The following is a 17,010-nucleotide window of genomic DNA, read 5'->3' as shown; positions in this document are numbered from 1 at the left end:
ATGGTCCACATGAGTCCACTTTTCTCTCCTCCCTTATTTCCCACATCAGACTGAACTTCCATGGGTGCAGGGGTGTGTGTGTGTGTGTGTGTGTGTGTGTGTGTGGGGGGGGGGGGGGGGGGGGGGGTGCCACCTGGAGCCTCCCTCGGGGATCCCAGATGCTCACCCCACCTTGAAGAGCCCCAGCATCCCCCCCACCCCCACCTCCTGCGACGAAACCCACACCCCACACCGAGTCGCGCACGGAGGGGGCGGGGCAAGACGGCGTGCGCACAGCCTACGCAATTTGTGCGCATGTTTCATGTGTGGATACTGTAACGGTGCAGGTCATCATTGCATGGTTGATGTCCAGCTGGAGGAAGAAGAGGAGGAAGAAGAAGGAAAAGAAAAAGAAGAAGAAGAGAGGATTTACAGAATTAAAGGAGGCATCGCTGTTTTAGATCGGCGTTAAGTCCGCTGGCATCATGAGTAAAGTACAAGGCGGCATGAAATGCGTGAAATACCTGCTTTTCGTTTTCAACTTCATTTTCTGGGTAAGTCTGCTCCACTCATTTGTTTGCATGTAAACAACAGTCCCTGTAAATCATGTTGATATTCCAAACATTCACATGCATTACTGTAAGATGCGCGGATGTGGACCGGATCTGTGTTTAGGTTATATTTATTCACATTTGATGTTAGTGCTGCATCTTATTATGGTCTTTATAGATTCATCATACTGCCGACTGTTATTAGGCCTGTTTGGTATTTATTTATAGACTGCTTTCGTTTACAGTGGAGATGCGGTAGTGATGCTGAGAATGTAATAGTGCAGATAGTCTTTATCCACCTGCTGTTCACTCAACTCTCCCTCTCTGGACAGTTTCCCTCCTCTATTAATCCTGAGTTATGTTATGATTTAAGTCTATTAAGCCATGTATGGTTGCATCTCTTACACATCTCCATCTATGAAATCAGTTAATCTGTGATCAAACAGGATCCTAGAGGCTACTGAACCATTAAACTGGCCATGACTGATGTAGTATGTGTTGCACTGTAGTCCTGCTGCAGCACCACATCCACCAGAGCTGCAGACCCATGCTATTTTTCCAACACACCCACATTTCAGATCGTCTTCTTAGTTTGGCATTGTGCTGTGACTTTCCTGCTGCATGTCTATCTGGGTGTTCAGGTTGTTTTTGTTAATCTGTTTGGGGTAGATACATCATGGAGGTTTCTGTTTGGGTCTGTTGTGCTACATGAGGTCAATGCAGATAAGGTTACCTGTGGCTGCAGCTGCTACAGTGGAGTCACTTTCACTTTGCTGTGCAGTGACTTATGAAATACTGTCAGGTTTGGTTTATAACAGAGGGAGAAAAGAAACAGCCAGATGCAATGTATAGAAGTACAATTGCAGTGTATTTGTATAAACAGGAAAACTTAAGGAGTTAAAACAGGTAATTCTAATTCATACACCTCTACAAGCTTTACAAAATACATTTATTCTAGGGCAAGGGTGTCAAACTCATTTTGGTTCAGGGGCCCAATTTGATCTCCAGTGGGCTGGACCAGTCAAATAATAGCATAATAACTGACAAATAATGACAACTTCAAATTTTTTAGTACAAAAAATAACATTAGATGATCAAACTATTTCTTTTCAAAACAAAAAAAAGATGTGAATAACTGGAATAAAAAGAAATTTCTGAAGAAAAACAAGTACAATTTTATCAATAATATGCCTCACCTTGTGATTTCTACATGTGCATTACAGATCAGATCTACCAAGACACAAAACAGGCAGAATATTGTTAAAATTGCGCTTATTTTTCTTTAGACACTCCAGGTTGTTCATATTTGTTCAGGTTATTGACATTTTATTATTAAAGGATATCAGAATTTCATGTTTTTTGCAATAAATCAAAGAGAAAAATTTGGTGTTGCCATTATTTAGAGGCATCATATATTATTTTTCTCACATTAAACCAAGAAGAAAATTTGGAGTCATTATTTCTAGGTTATTATGCTGTTATTTTTGAGTTTGATGCCCTTGACTGTTAATACCCTCTGGGGAATTTTTGCATTTTGCACTTTGTAAATTCATCTCGCAGGCCAGATTGGAACCTTTGGCGGGCCGGTTTTGGCCCCTGGGCCGCATGTTTGACACCTGTGTTCTAGGGCTACTACTCTGTCCGATGTCTGCAAATCACTTATTTGACCAAACAATAGTCCAGAGCTCAACAATATTCAGCTTTTCATTTCATAAAACCCTGAGAGACAGCAAGTCTTCACAATCAAATGACTGAAACCCTGTAAAGATAAATGTTTTTGCCACAAATGCCACTTTATTTGGTTAGTGCAGTAATTGCAGAGGCTCCTGCGGTCGTCTTGACAGATGCTCATCCTTTATTGCTCAATGATACAGTCTATGGGTTTGTGCATCTGCATCGGCTCATCTGGCCTCTGTAAGATGATCTCTTGTGCCTGAAGCCATGTCACCCTAACACACAGCGACCTCTTTGTTTTTGGAGTTTTGGGAGAGAAAGCAGAGCTGTTGTGGTGTGAGCCAAAAGGGGCGTACAGTAAGTACGCTGTCATTTTGGGGTGCAGAGCCAACAGGCAGCCAATGACAGTGGGAGTTACATCACCAGGCACTGTGAGGCTGGCACTGCCTGCGACTCAAATGCACCATGGGAGATGGACCACGGATGCTGGCAGGGATGCTGGATGTAGATATGATCATTTTATTGGAGCATGAGGTGCAGTTTTGCATCTTTTCATCCTTTCGTTTAAACCCTATTTAACTCATATTTTCCTTCAGAGTTCACCTTTAACAGATCAGAAAATAGATTAAGGTTCAGATTTGTGAAAGTTTAATACATTTTTTTTCAGTATTTTTCATTGAGACTAGAATCTGTGAGCATATTCTTGAACAACTCTCAGTCAAACCAAATAATGCGACTTATCTACAAGGTCATGAGGATTAAGTTTCTCTTGAGGCGACACCTTGGTTCTAATCAATGGGATTATTTCTGGTCAAGTTTTCCCACAGAGCATTGGTGTCCTCTTGATGTTGAAAGGACAAAACACATCACACCTAGTGAAGTATTTTTATAGGCTGCACCTCAACATATTTCCACTACAACAAAAAAAACAAAAGGAAACTTTCAGTAAAAAAAAATATATATAATTACTGGAAATAAATGTTCTTTTGGCCATTTCAGCTTGTACGACTCATCCATCCTCACATGTGAATACTTGTGTCGCTGGTCTCAAATCTGTCCTGTTGCGTTTGTTTTTGGAGAACTTTCAGTTGCTAAAGCACTGATTCATTTACATTTCTGGCAGCAAGTTGTTTGGAATAAACAGGAGAAAAAAAAAAAAAAAGACAGGCACTGGGCATGAGCATCAATAGCTGGTTTACTGGAGAGACAAAGATAAGAGCGCCACCTGCAGAATATTAATCAACTGAGGATTCCAGGAAGGATGATTAACAGTGGAGCGTCGTCTTAACACTTAGAGACAAGTTCTCATCAACTCAAATCCATGCCTGCATTTTAATAGTGTGTTATTATTCTGCATAAGTGTGTGCTAACATGATGAATGCTGTTTCTGTCTCAGCTGTCGGGCCTGTTGGTGCTGGCTGTGGGACTATGGCTCAGGTTTGACCCAGACACGGTGGAGCTGCTGACAGGTGACAACGCCCCTGATACCTTCTTCATAGGTACGTCTCCACTTCTGCAGCCTCGTATGACACCCAACCTCACCTTTACGGAACATAAAATGCAGGTCGAGAGAACAGTCGTATTTATTTTCACATGATAATAACCCTCTACTATCATCAGGGTTCTTGCACAGGTCTTGAAAGTTTTAAAAAGTATGGAATTTTGAAACACTGTTTTCCAGACTGAAATGTGTGAAAATTTTAATAAAGTATGGAAAAAAGTTTATCTTATAGTTGATTTTAGAGTATGCTCAAAAATAAAGGCACATAAATACATGAGGAAAGCATACAAAACATTGGATATAATTTCACTAACTCGTCAGTACTGGTATGATTCTAGTGAAACTTGTTGCACTTTTGTGATTTTCATGTGTTTTGAAAATGTTTCTGCCAGTAAAACATAATTTACTGCAAATTATGCATTCATTCATTCATACATTTATTAAAGTGAACTTTTCTACTACACATAACAGATGCAATCTCAACTTAAAAAGTAGGTACACAAGTATAAAAGTACATAAAGGCAAAGTCTTGAGGAAAAAAACAGAAGTTCTGAAATAGTCTGGAATTATTTGGATAAAAAGCAAGGACCCTGCATCATATATTTCAATAAAACGAATGATGACAAAGGAGTGTAAGTCACATGTGAGATATTTAAAAAATGATACATGATTAATAATAATAATAATAAAAAGACACCATTAAACGTAATCATTTTTGAAGGTTCTCACAGTTTATTATGGTTAAATATAACTGCATTTCCCTAAATCAGTGTCTACAGAGCATGACCACATGTTCTGATATGACTGCGGATGTCGTGTCTTCTGATGCGTGTAATGATCATTTTACAAGCCGTCATTACATCCCAGGGGGATTCACCCACCACCATTTGAACTAAAAAAACACACTGAAGTCACAGGTGTGGATGAGCTCTGATGAACACTTTACAGGCACAGAATCATCTTGTGACGTTTTGACCACTGATGCCTTTATTTATCATTTATATTCTCAAAAATGACATCATAATAACAAAAACGGAAGGAAAAACATAAGTAAGTAGGAGTTAGGGACTGTTTCGTTCATGTTTATTGGACTTTTTTGGTTTTAACATAATATGAGTAACGTTAATACAAGAAGCATTCAGTATGTTATTACATAGATATTTTTTTTTCTATGTAAGTAGATTTTACTGATTATTTTCATATTTTTCTTTGCAGTGTTAAGAAAAATGGTTCATAAAATCATACCTTCTTTGTCTTATAATTTGTCTTAAAAGTGTTTTGTGGATTGATTTTGATACAATTTACTGATGGAGACTGACAAGATTATATTGATTCTGAATCCATATCAATTTTCTTTATGGGGAGAAGTTAGTGAGTTTACTTTTTTTTTTGAGCACATAAAATCATAACACACAAAACACATAAAACATGTCAAACAACATTTTTTGGCGCTTAAAAAGGAGTGGGAAGAAGTACAACTTATATACTTCCACCCCCTTTTTACAAACTAATAAATAAATTAATTCCACTTCCTTTACTTAAAGAAGGGTAGAGGCTACTATCATTTCCGCCAAATGTTTTGTCTGAGAACAAGTAAAAGCATATGCCAAGTCATTTTTAAGTGCTCTTGGACAGATGTGATTTCCCTTTTAATGGAATAATTTGATGAACTGATCGATCAGCAGTCTTCATATGACAAATGACCATGACCTGGACATGTCCGTCTGTGAACCAACACATGATCAGGCGGCAGCATCAGGGGCTCAGGTGGTCTTTGATTGCTGTCGGATGAAGAGATCCTTTTCAGAACTCCAACAAGCCACACACTTGACGGTTAAAACATACAGTAGTTAAGACAAACACTCCTCAGTGCTCAGTAGAGCTGCATACAATAGCCTCTCTCTGTCTCTCTCTCTCTCTGTGGGTGCAGATGATCAGAATGAAGCCTATTCTTGTTTCTCTTGGTGTAGACCATGACCTAAAATGGTGACTTCACTTCATCAGCTCTCTGCTGTGCTTTCTTGGAAGCGGTTGCCTCCCTAAGGACACATGTAGCAGGTTGGGTGGGGCGGGCAGCAGCAGTCGGTCGTTCCAAACTCCTTGTTGTCTTATACAGTGGCTCCTGCAGATGAGGAAGGAGAGACAATACACAGAGGGACTGAACCGCCCGTCTGCTAAATGTTAGAATGAAACCTAAAATAGAACAGAAATGGGACGATAATGCTGCATAAAAGAATGAAACACCAACTGCAGTACGCTTTAGTTTTTACAGATACAGTATCTGTTTATGCAATCTATTGATGCTTCGATGATCTGACCTCAGTTTTGTATTATTTGACAAGCAAATCAGTCAACATCCAACTTATGTCACACATTTAGACAAGTACTGTTCCTTAAACTGTTCTGCACTTTACTTGAATATTACTCTACCTCAGGGGTGTCAAACTCATTTTAGTTCAGGGGCCACATTCAGCCTAATATGATATAAAGTGGGCCGGTCCAGTAAAATAATGTAAATAATAGGATAAGAACTTTTGAGTGAAATAAGTAAATTCCGTAATGAAAATGTTTACATCTACGAATTGTACTTGAACATAACATGAACAAATATGAACAACCTAAAAGTTTGCAATGTTAACAATATTACGCCTTAGTTTATCATTTATACATGTGAATCACAACTTAGAGATCACAGTGGATCTACAAATACACAAAACATTAAATAACAAGGAGAATATTATTAAAATTCCACATACTTCTCTATTCACATTTTTTATAAAAGGCTAGTGTGTAAATGTACATATTTTTGGTTAATTTCACTTTTTTTTTACACTAAAACAAAGAGAGAAATTTACAGTTTTCATTATTTATAGGTTATATGATAGTATTTTACTGGTCTGATCCACTTTAGACTGAAATGACCTAAAATGATTTTAACATCATTGATTGTTAATATCTTCGGCGTAATTTTTGCATTTCACAAATTCATCCCAGGGGCCAGATTGAACCCTTTGGCAGGCCAGATTTGGCCCCCGGGCCGCATGTTTGACACCTGTGCTCTATCTCTTTATTCCACTAAATTTTAACATAAAAGTTAATACTGTGTATTTTACTCGTTTGCATTCATATGACAGCTTACATGAGGATTAACTGTGTAAAACTGTTAGAATTAGCTCCAGTGTTGTATTTCTTGTTCATTATTGCATCAGCAGTAACTTATTAATATATAATAAGAAAGGAGTCAGTCTTTTTTTTTTTTTTTTTTTTTTTTTACTGTTTTTTTAATACTGTTCTGCACTTTCACTTAAATGAACCTTGACTGCAGGACTGTTAATACTACATGGGTATTATTTTGCTGCTCTTAGGCAATCGATCTTTCTTTGTTAAAGATTCTGTGCTGTAAACAATGATCACGTCTCACTCTAAACGAAAATGTAAAAATCACAATCATCAGGAGGATAGTGGATCATAGCTGCCAACATAGACTACGAGCAAAGCGTCTCACAGAGTGATACCATAACAAAACGAAGTGGCACCATTTCCTTTGGGTGAATGATTTTCCACTCTGTCACCTTTGTTACTCTGACCTGCAGAGCGTAAACACCCGTAATGTGTGTGTATACATGCAGGATAGTCGACTCAACTTTATTTACATTGCACCTTGCATGCAAATATACAGTCCAAAGAGCTGCGCAAACTAAACTCTGCAAGTTTAAAATGTATAATAAAGCAATACAGTGTTGGCATAAGATAAGGTGATAAAGGCCCAGTGTAAAACTAATAAAAGAAACAGTGATTATAATGTAAAAACTAAGACTATACTAAGCTAAGATTTAAACGATTATGTTCTGGTAACTGGATGAAGTATGGAGACAAAGTAAGAGAATGGGAGGCATTAGTATGTCATATTTCTACTCAACAGCTGCCTTCAGCTAAGTCTGTTTGACAGTAAGTCTGCTACATATCAGTGGTTTGAATAAGAAGAAGCGTGAGAGCAATAGAGCGTATATTAAAGTGATGGAAAGCATCTCGAGCCAGAATCAGTTCAGTGGAAACACTTTGTATATATACAGTCGATGGCATCTTGGCCCATTATATTTTCCATTGCTAACATAGACACTCTGCTTGAAGTGGTGTTAAATCTCTCTTCCAGCTCCCTTCAGTCTATTCGCTGCCGATGGCCCTGTCTTTACCTCCTTAGCAGCAGGAAAACAACAGCTTGCATCCTCCCCATGTGGATTAATTAAATTGCTGTGGCGGTTTGCTGCCGATGCCACTGATTAGGCCCTTAGCATGGGCCTCTGGGAGTGGGTCCGGTGTACGATTACAGAGTTGAGGGCTCTGTAGTCTGGGTAGGGAGTGAGGGAGGTGACGACATCCCAGTGAACACGGAGGAGGTTGGAGCAATCTGTAACATCAATCCCCAGAAAATTAGATTAAACCTTTTTTTTGAGCATCTGTTTTTACTGCTTTAGCCTCCAGTAGCAGAAATGCATAAAGCAATTTGAAAGAAATATTAATAAGAGTGGAAGCTCCTGAATCGACTCCATAGCAACACTTACTCTGATCTAAGTGATACAAAACAGAGCAGGATATTGGGATGCTACACAGTGCCAAAATGCTTTCCCTCTCAGACACGTATAGGGTTTCTGTCTGTTTGCAGCCTCAGAGCAGGTCCAGGGTCTTGTTTTGTTTCATGCGCTGACAGATGGCCACACAAGGTATTTGTTTTCATTGGTTTCTAGTTATCAGACTGTCTCAACCAAGCAGGAAGCCATCTTGAAATCAATATTTCTGTGTCTGTGTGCGGATTAAACACATTTATCATTCACCACACTAAGTGAGGTTCAAAGGACAAACACTTAAAAGTCCCAGAGATACTTAGTTGAGTGTTTCAGACCTATTTCATCTTGTCTCTGTGCTGTAAAATCCACAAATGTCTGCACTAAATGAGTAGGCTGATAATCACATTGAATTGTGGGAGGGGATTCAGAGGTTCTGAGCCGCCAAAGGAGCGTCCACCTACACTTTTCTGTTCTAGTGCAACAACAGCCTTTTGATAAATTCTACTTCTACCAAGGCCTTGCACAATGCTGCCATCATTAGGTGAAGCTGTGAACTGCAGTTCCATCTCTAGCTAGATTTGACATGTTCACTCATTCATCTTCTATGTCAGGGGTGTCAAACCTACGGCCTGTGGGCCAAAACCGGCCCACTAAAAGGTCCAATCCAATGGGATGAATTTGTGAAATGGGAAAATTACAGTGACTACATTAACAATCGAGGGTGTCATTTTGATCTCAAGTAGATCGGACCGGTAAAATAATAACATAACCTATAAATAATGACAACTCCAAATTTTTCTCTTTATTTTAAAGTGAAAAAAGTAAAATTACATGAAAATGTTTACATTTGCAAGCTATCTTCTCACAAAAAAAGGGAATAACATGAGCAACTATGTGCAACCTCAAATGTCTTAAGAAAAATAAGCGCGATTTTAACAATATTCTGCCTGTTACTAAATGTTTTGTGCCTTTGTAGATCCACCATAAGTAAGTTGTAATATACTTGTAATATTATAATGTCAATACACTTTTTTATTTATTTATTATTCTTATCCTCTGTGTTTAACTCTTACATCTCATTTGTCTGTATGTATGTTTGCGAGCAATGGAGTTCACAGAATTTTCTTCAAGATCAACAAAGTACATATCTATCTATCTGTCTATCTATTAAGGGTGTTAAAAAATATCGGTTCTGCAATATATCACAATATTTCATTTCACAATACTGTATCGATAGTAAAAAGTACTGTATCGATATTTTTAAGTATTTATTCAAATGCAGATATGGCAGAGGTTCATTTTTGCTTTTTGTTTTTCTTTATTGTTTATAAGTTATTTATTATTATTTAACACTGTTTTATTAAATAATGGTTATTTTACACATCCTAAAAGCACTTTTTACTGTCTGAGAGGCAGATGTTAGTTCCTTTGGAAACTAGGAGAATTCGAAAAATTTTGTGATATAGCATTAGATCCTGTTCTGAAATAAAAGTGTGTTTAATATTTGTACACATTTCTGGTGTAATTCAATCCTTCCAGGAAATAATCATTAAAAAAGAAAGAAACAAACAAAAAATTGCCTTTTTAGCAGTATCGTGATATATCATGATATATCATATCGTGATCCTAGTATTGTGATTTGTACCATATCGCCAGATTCTTGCCGATACACAAACCTACTATCTATCTATCTATCTATCTATCTATCTATCTATCTATCTATCTATCTATCTATCTATCTATCTATCTATCTATCTATCTATCTATCTATCTATCTATCTATCTATCTATCTATCTATCTATCTATCTATGTGTAAACAATAAGCTGAGGCATAATATCAATTCATATTATTCACATTTTTTAAAAATAGTTTGTACCTGTAAATATTTTCATTATGTAATTTTACTTTTTTCACTTCAGGAAAGTTTGGAGTCGTGATTATTTGATCATATAGTTATTATTTTACTGGTCCGGCCCTTTTGAGATTATATTGTACTTTATGTGGCCCCTGAGCTAAAGTGAGTTTGACACCCCTGTTCTGTGTGCAGCAGTTAAAGTCCTCACTCATCGTCTCTGCTTTTTTCCGTCCTCAGCTGTGTACATCCTGCTCGGTGCAGGGGGGCTGATGATGCTCGTCGGGTTCTTCGGCTGCTTCGGGGCTGTGCGTGAGTCTCAGTGTCTTCTAGCATCAGTGAGTATGAAGTGAAAGCTGTGATGCCTTTTGATGTTGCTTTATTGATGAACCTGGCATGAGTTGCATAAATTAGTGGTGAAGTTTTATTTTGTGGGTCTGTATTAATTTCACAATTTCAGTGTCATTTTTACAGACACAACTATATGTCATTAGTTGGCATTGATAAAGCATGTTTCATACATAGAAATAAAATTAAACTTAGGAAAGATAAAAGATAAAAGATGGTAAAATCAATCAGGAGCATGATTTACAAAAATAAAAGTAAAAAATACTAAAATACAATGATGACTAATACAATGATTGAATGTGTTTTAGAAACATGAAACAAGGGGGAATGCTGTTCACATCAACAATATGTTTTCCTTGTAGTTTTCAGTCAGTGTGTGGGAGCCAAGTACATACATAATTCAACAAATACAGAAAATAATCTTTCATATGGTAAATTCATGTCAACTGAATGATGCTTATTTTTAAGGGATTTTTCACAATACTTAGTATGAAATTACCAAATTCTACCCATGAAATACTGAATGTATTAATATAAGATATTTCGCTAAGTGTTGTAAGAGACTGGACTCATTAGAGGGTGTGTGTATAATAATAATAATAATAATAATAATAATAATAATTATTATTATTATTATTATTATTATTATTGTTATTATTATTATTATTATTATTATTATTATTATTATTATTATTATTATTATTGTAATCTTTACCATAACAATGGTGGGTCTCAGCATCTGTCTGTCTGTCTGTGGATCTGCACGGTTCTGAGAAATTGAGATGTACTTAACTGGCCAATTTGGTTTCTACAGTTGAGGAATAGTCCCATCTCAACATTGAATATCTTTTTCTTTAAAATTCATTTTTTTAAAGTCAGGGGGGACTGATTTAATTCATGTTGCTAAGCAGTTGCTAGGGGGAGGGACAGGAAGCAGCCTTGCACGCCAGGAGACAATAGGTGTAATCATTGTTGTCCTCTGGTGGTCAAACACAGGAGGTCATTCAGTACTGTCCTCCACTGTCAATTTGATGTCACAGTTATTCAGTTACATTTGTTAAATAAAATATCAAATTCTACTGCATTTTGGTCCAATTAGGGGAAAGTCTTTTGGGATACATTTGGGGGAGGGATAGTAATTCAGCATATTTTTAATATCTTGGTGTATTCACGTTTCCATAGAGAAATGTTCCCACAGCTAGAGGAGTGGATTTATCCACGGGATTTGAGCTACTACTAAAAATAATAATAATAATAATAATAACAACAATGAGAAGAATAAGGTTTATTTGTGTCCTGCAGTTCTTCGCTTGCCTGCTGATTATCTTTGGAGCAGAGATTGCAGCTGGTGTGTTTGGATTCCTCAACAGGGACCAGGTAAAGCTATGTATTTATTCTTAAGAAAAGAATACTACCAGATTTTTATCTTCCATTATAAGTCTTCAGCTAAGGACCACCTAAACTAAACTCATGTACAATCAAAACTTTTCCCAGATCTAATGTTGCACTTGTACTTTATTTTGGGTGTTTTTCCCATTTTTGATGGTCCAACATGATATTAAATTATATATTTTTTTTTACTTAAAATGTAAAATCTTGACATCTATACACATAACTACGTAAGTGTTTTACAAATTTAAACAAAATGCTAAAACCCAAAAGCAACACAAAGGGAAAACCCTGACTTTGCTGTTACAATTTACAAAAACTCATGAATAAGTGAACAAACATGCAGCTTTCTTTCACCTTTAACAGATTGTTGAAGAAGTGCAGAAGTTCTACAGCAGCTCCGTCACCTCCACCACCAACGTGAACGGCACAGCGATAGCAATGATTTACCACAAAACTGTGAGTAGACATGACTTTTACTCTTTTGCTTATTTATTATGTTACACATAGAACGTTCCCATGCGTATCAAATGTTCTATATTCACAGCTCAACTGCTGTGGAGGTTCCACACAAGATCCCAACCTGTGTCCAGAGGAAGAGGCAGAGAAGAAGGTGAACAGCTGTAGCATGTCATGCACACTAGGGGGCAGTATAGTATTTTATCTGATACTTCTCCCCCTTGTCTGCAGGGTTTGCGTAAAGCCTGCAGCACAGCCCTCTGATCACTGTGACCTCTGTTTTTAGGACTGTCTCACTGCCATAAAAGACTTCTTCAATGAAAAGCTGCACATCATCGGGTACATTGGCATCGGTATAGCCGGTGTAATGGTGAGAATCCACAAAAATGTTTAAATAATAAGTCATAAAGTCATCAAATCATATTCAGATCTAATCAAATACACTGGTTTCTGCATATTTAATGAAATCCTATAAATGCATCTTAGTGTGTATATTTTGTATGTTATAGTATTGACTTATCATTATTATTATTATTATTATTATTATTATTATTATTATTATTATTATTATCATCTTATTGTTTTATTATTTCATTGTCTTTTGTTGTTATATTTTACTTCTAAATGTTATTTTATTGTGATTTTAATCTTTTTATGTCACTGCAGTACAGTTTGTTATAATGAAGCATTGATCAGGATTTTTTGTACTTTTATCCACCTATACCAGGGTTGTTAAACATGCGGCCCGCAGGCCAGAACTGGGCTGTCAAAGGATCCGATCCGGCGCTTCAATGCAAAAATTACACTGAAGATATTAACAGTCAAGCGGTGTTGAACTTGTTTTAGTTCAGGGTGCACATACAGCCTAATGTGATCTCAAGTAAAATAATAGTATAATAACCTATAAATAATGACAACTGGTTTAATGTGAAAAAAGTAATATTACATTATGAAAATATTTACGTTTGCAAACTATTCTTTCACAATAAAATGTGAATAACACAAACAAATATGAACAACCTGAAATCTCTTAAGAAAAACACGTAAAATTTTAACAACATTCTGCCTGTTAGTAAATGTTTTTGTATTTGCAGATCCACTATGATCTGTAAACTGTCTCAATAATAAGCTGAGACATAATATTATTGAAACTATACTTTTTTTTCTTAATAAAGTTCAGTTTGTACACAGTTGTTCAGGTTATTCACGTTTTCATAATGTAATTTTTCTTTTTTCACAATAAAACAAAGAGAAAATTGGATTATTATTTATAGGTTATTATGCCTTGGATTATTTTACTGATCCGGCCCACTTAACCCTTTACAGGGCACTCAGTGAAATACTCTGAAATTCAAAATCTCAACCTTAGTGTATTAGTCTCCCTCCTCTTGCAATAAAACATCTAAGCAGCACTTGCTAAAAAGTAAACACATGCAAAAAAATGACTGTTTAAAGGTTATAAACTGACAAAAATTACTAATATTCACTATTTACAGCTTCAAAATGTCTGTAAAACCTCTCTGAATCACTGTATAGTGTTGTAAAAACCAACATGCTTCTTGACCTTACTGAGGCACGGGATTGGCCCCATCTTTAATGTTTGCGGAAATGACCAAAAATAGTCACTTGCCTGATAAAGGGTTAAGATCAGAGGGGGCAATATGTGGTCCCTGAACTAAAATGAGTTTAACTCCCAACATTGTACATTAGATTTTAAAATTCAAACTGCAGGAGTGAAAATGATGATGATGATGATGATGATGATGAAATTCTTTATTCAGTCATCACATAATAACCAGTGTCAACAACAGCACTTCAAACATTACAAATGTTACCAACAGGTTAATGACTGAAAAGGCACAGGCAGAAGCAAAATGCTTATATTAATGCCTGTCCTACATAACAAATTCAGCTACCCAGCATCCAATATAGGAAAAAGAAAAAAAGAAAAAAAAAAAAAAAAAAAAAAAAAAAAAAACAAAACAATGTAAAAAGCAAACAAACAAGCAAAACATAAAAAGGTGAAAATAAACCAGAGAAATAGAAAACTTAACCACCAAATTAATGGTAATTTAATGTAGACTCAAAAATAAATAATTTACCTATTTACCTATTAAATCAGGGGTAAAGGCATCAGAATATGAAAATACACACCTACCAGGACCAAATATAAGTAAAAATCAACCTGATGTTATGGAGAAGTGAAGATATTTAGTTTTCATGTTCAGGTCACAATTGAATAAATTTGATCAACAATCGGTAAATACCATTTCCTCTGAAAAAAACAAAAAAAAAACTGTTACAAGCCAAAAATGAGGCATCACAGGGTTGATTTTCTCAATAGTCTCATGTCATCTAATATAATTTCATCGATAATATGCTTTGGCCCTGTTACTAAAAAAACAGTGCAGCTTTAAGAGATAAGAAAGTATGAAAGTTATATCTTTATTACCAGAGGTTTGTGTAATCTGATCAGCTCTTCTGCTCTGTGTTTTAAGAGGCTCAAGATCAAACTGAATAATGAATAAAAAATTCATAGCAGGTGCTTCACTGTGTCAAAAACACACAATGTACTTATATGTGTATGAATGAATCAGATGCTCCTTAAGGACAGAGGTGCCATGCATGAAAAACCAAAGGACTATGCAAAAAAAAAGGGAAAAAAAGCTAATTTTCAAGAAGTAAGCAATGCAAAAACAGCCAGCAACCAGTCTGAAACACTCTGCTCCAAAAATAAATCCCCAACAAATACATAAGAAATAAAAATAAACTATTATTTTTGTATCTCAGTGCCTCTGACTGTGTTTCTCTGTTGTATTTTTGCACCATTTACTCTTTGAACATTGATGATTGTTCCTTTTTGCTTTTACTTCCCATTAGTTGGAGTACAATTAGTTTATTCTGTCTTGTTCAGTATTATTTTTAGTCATATCACTTTGAACTCTATGCTAATCTTATGAATGCTGCTATACAAATATCGCTGTCTTGACCCTGTCCCTAACTGTGTGTGTTTTCAGATTATCGGTATGATCTTCAGTATGGTCCTGTGTTGTGCCATCAGGAACAGCAGAGAGGTTATATAGACGGGGGGGGAGTTCGCCCCCTCCCCGTCCTCCCACCTCACCTCCTCTGCAGCCAGTCCGCTACAAAGTCACTCGACCCTTCGTAATCAACCCCATCTGAATAAGAAGGGACAAAAACCTCCATTTTGTTTCACTGATCACCAAATATCCAAATTTTCCGAGTACGTGGACCAAATTGAACACGATACGCTGGATCGATGTATCTTCACGCCTCCTGAACTCCACCAGCACTGAAACCATGAATCGTCTCTCTTTCTCTCTCTCTCTCTATCTCTCTCTATCTGTTTTTTTTCCATAACGCTTGCTCTGCTTTTGGCACAACTCTGTGACATTCCTTGGTTTTAACATCCTTTTGTTACACTGCCGGCTCCAGCGAGGCTGCAGCTGCACTGTAGCAACAACACACATAACAGCCTTCTATGACACTGGAATGTTGTGACTGAGGAGTATTTGCTGTAAATACAGACCCCTATTTTATGCATTTGCAGTTCATTATTATGTGCCCTTGCTCTTTTTATGTCATTTACAGGCCTAATAATGCCAACCATACTTGTGTGCTTAAATGTTTTGAGGACTAGCCTACCTTTGCAGAAATTTCCATGATGTGCCTATTTAGCCGCACAGATAAACCTCCAGCTACTGTAATATTTATCTACTCCTTGTGATTTCAATATGCACATAACAGCTGTACTCGCTCCCCGCCATCACTCTTTAAGTATTCCTACTTTAAAGCACAATAGAGGACGTGTAGAAATGAGGGTTAGGACGGGTCTGATGATAAACTGCCACTCTGTAAATCTTCAAACAAATCCAAAAAAAAAAAAAAAATACATCTGATAAAAACATCCTGAGCTCTTCTGGAGCATGTGTACTGTAACAGTGAGCTAGTTTGCATTTTGTGTGAAATACTGTGGATGTAAATTTTGTTGGTGTGCCAGTAAGATGTTAAGTATAGAATAATATAGTTTATGTCAAACTTTAACCTCAATAAAACTATGTATTTTGTGCTTTTATTGACATGTGTGAATGTCTCTTTCCTGTCTGTGAAGTCTCTGAATGACTCTACACCACGGTTCTGGGATTTTGTCTAGAGCAGCTGCAGCGCTGACTCTTCAGTGTAAATTTTGCGGTTGCTGCATTTCCTGTACACGTCTGCACTGCAGATAGGTCAACTGACACAGATGAGATGTGGCAAAAAAAAAAAAAAAAAAGCGAGGGAAAACCAACTTTTGTATCTTAAAAGAACCAGAGACCGATTAGGCTGTTCGTTTCTTACTGTGTTATATTCAATTTGTTTTCTCAGACAAATATTTATATGACTTTGGACAGTTTTTATGTTGTTTTTTTTTTGTCTTTACTCTAGACAGGATGTGGGGGTAGAAACTGAATAATGTTATATAGCAAAGATCACAAGGTCCTAGTTTTGTGGAGGTGTTTTAGACTCATCTATAGTTAGTTTCAGTTTGATCTTAGTCTGATGCGAGTTCAGTAGAAAAACAACCTGACTTTTTTTCTGTCCAAAAACCAGCAACTCTATCCCTAAGCTGCAGAATAACTCTGACACAAACTGAAACCTAATATTGTTCCATTCAAACAGAAACTGGAGG

The 17,010-nt window shown here is 36.6% G+C and overlaps 1 protein-coding gene across 1 annotated transcript; it reads left to right on the top strand.

The window, feature by feature from the left end:
• The first annotated feature begins 294 nt into the window (after positions 1-294).
• Positions 295-16,416, top strand: tspan2a (tetraspanin 2a). The gene is made up of 8 exons (XM_030134203.1): positions 295-533; positions 3,601-3,703; positions 10,365-10,462; positions 11,775-11,849; positions 12,228-12,320; positions 12,409-12,474; positions 12,607-12,690; positions 15,338-16,416. The coding sequence occupies exons 1-8, from the start codon at positions 465-467 to the stop codon at positions 15,401-15,403; spliced, it is 654 nt and encodes a 217-aa protein (XP_029990063.1). The 5' UTR covers positions 295-464; the 3' UTR covers positions 15,404-16,416.
• Positions 16,417-17,010: the final 594 nt, after the last annotated feature.

This window comes from Sphaeramia orbicularis, chromosome 5 (assembly GCF_902148855.1).
Source record: "Sphaeramia orbicularis chromosome 5, fSphaOr1.1, whole genome shotgun sequence".
In the NCBI taxonomy this organism is placed as follows: domain Eukaryota; kingdom Metazoa; phylum Chordata; class Actinopteri; order Kurtiformes; family Apogonidae; genus Sphaeramia; species Sphaeramia orbicularis.
The sequence above is the reverse complement of the archived record's forward strand: the minus strand, read 5'-3'. Positions and strand labels throughout refer to the sequence as shown.

Excerpts from the sequence above, each read along its gene's own strand:
- tspan2a (XM_030134203.1), top strand. The coding sequence starts at position 465 with ATGAGTAAAGTACAAGGCGGCATGAAATGCGTGAAATACCTGCTTTTC. Across the intron at positions 3,704-10,364 it reads CCCTGATACCTTCTTCATAG|CTGTGTACATCCTGCTCGGT; the intron begins GTACGTCTCCAC and ends TTCCGTCCTCAG. Across the intron at positions 12,691-15,337 it reads TCGGTATAGCCGGTGTAATG|ATTATCGGTATGATCTTCAG; the intron begins GTGAGAATCCAC and ends GTGTGTTTTCAG.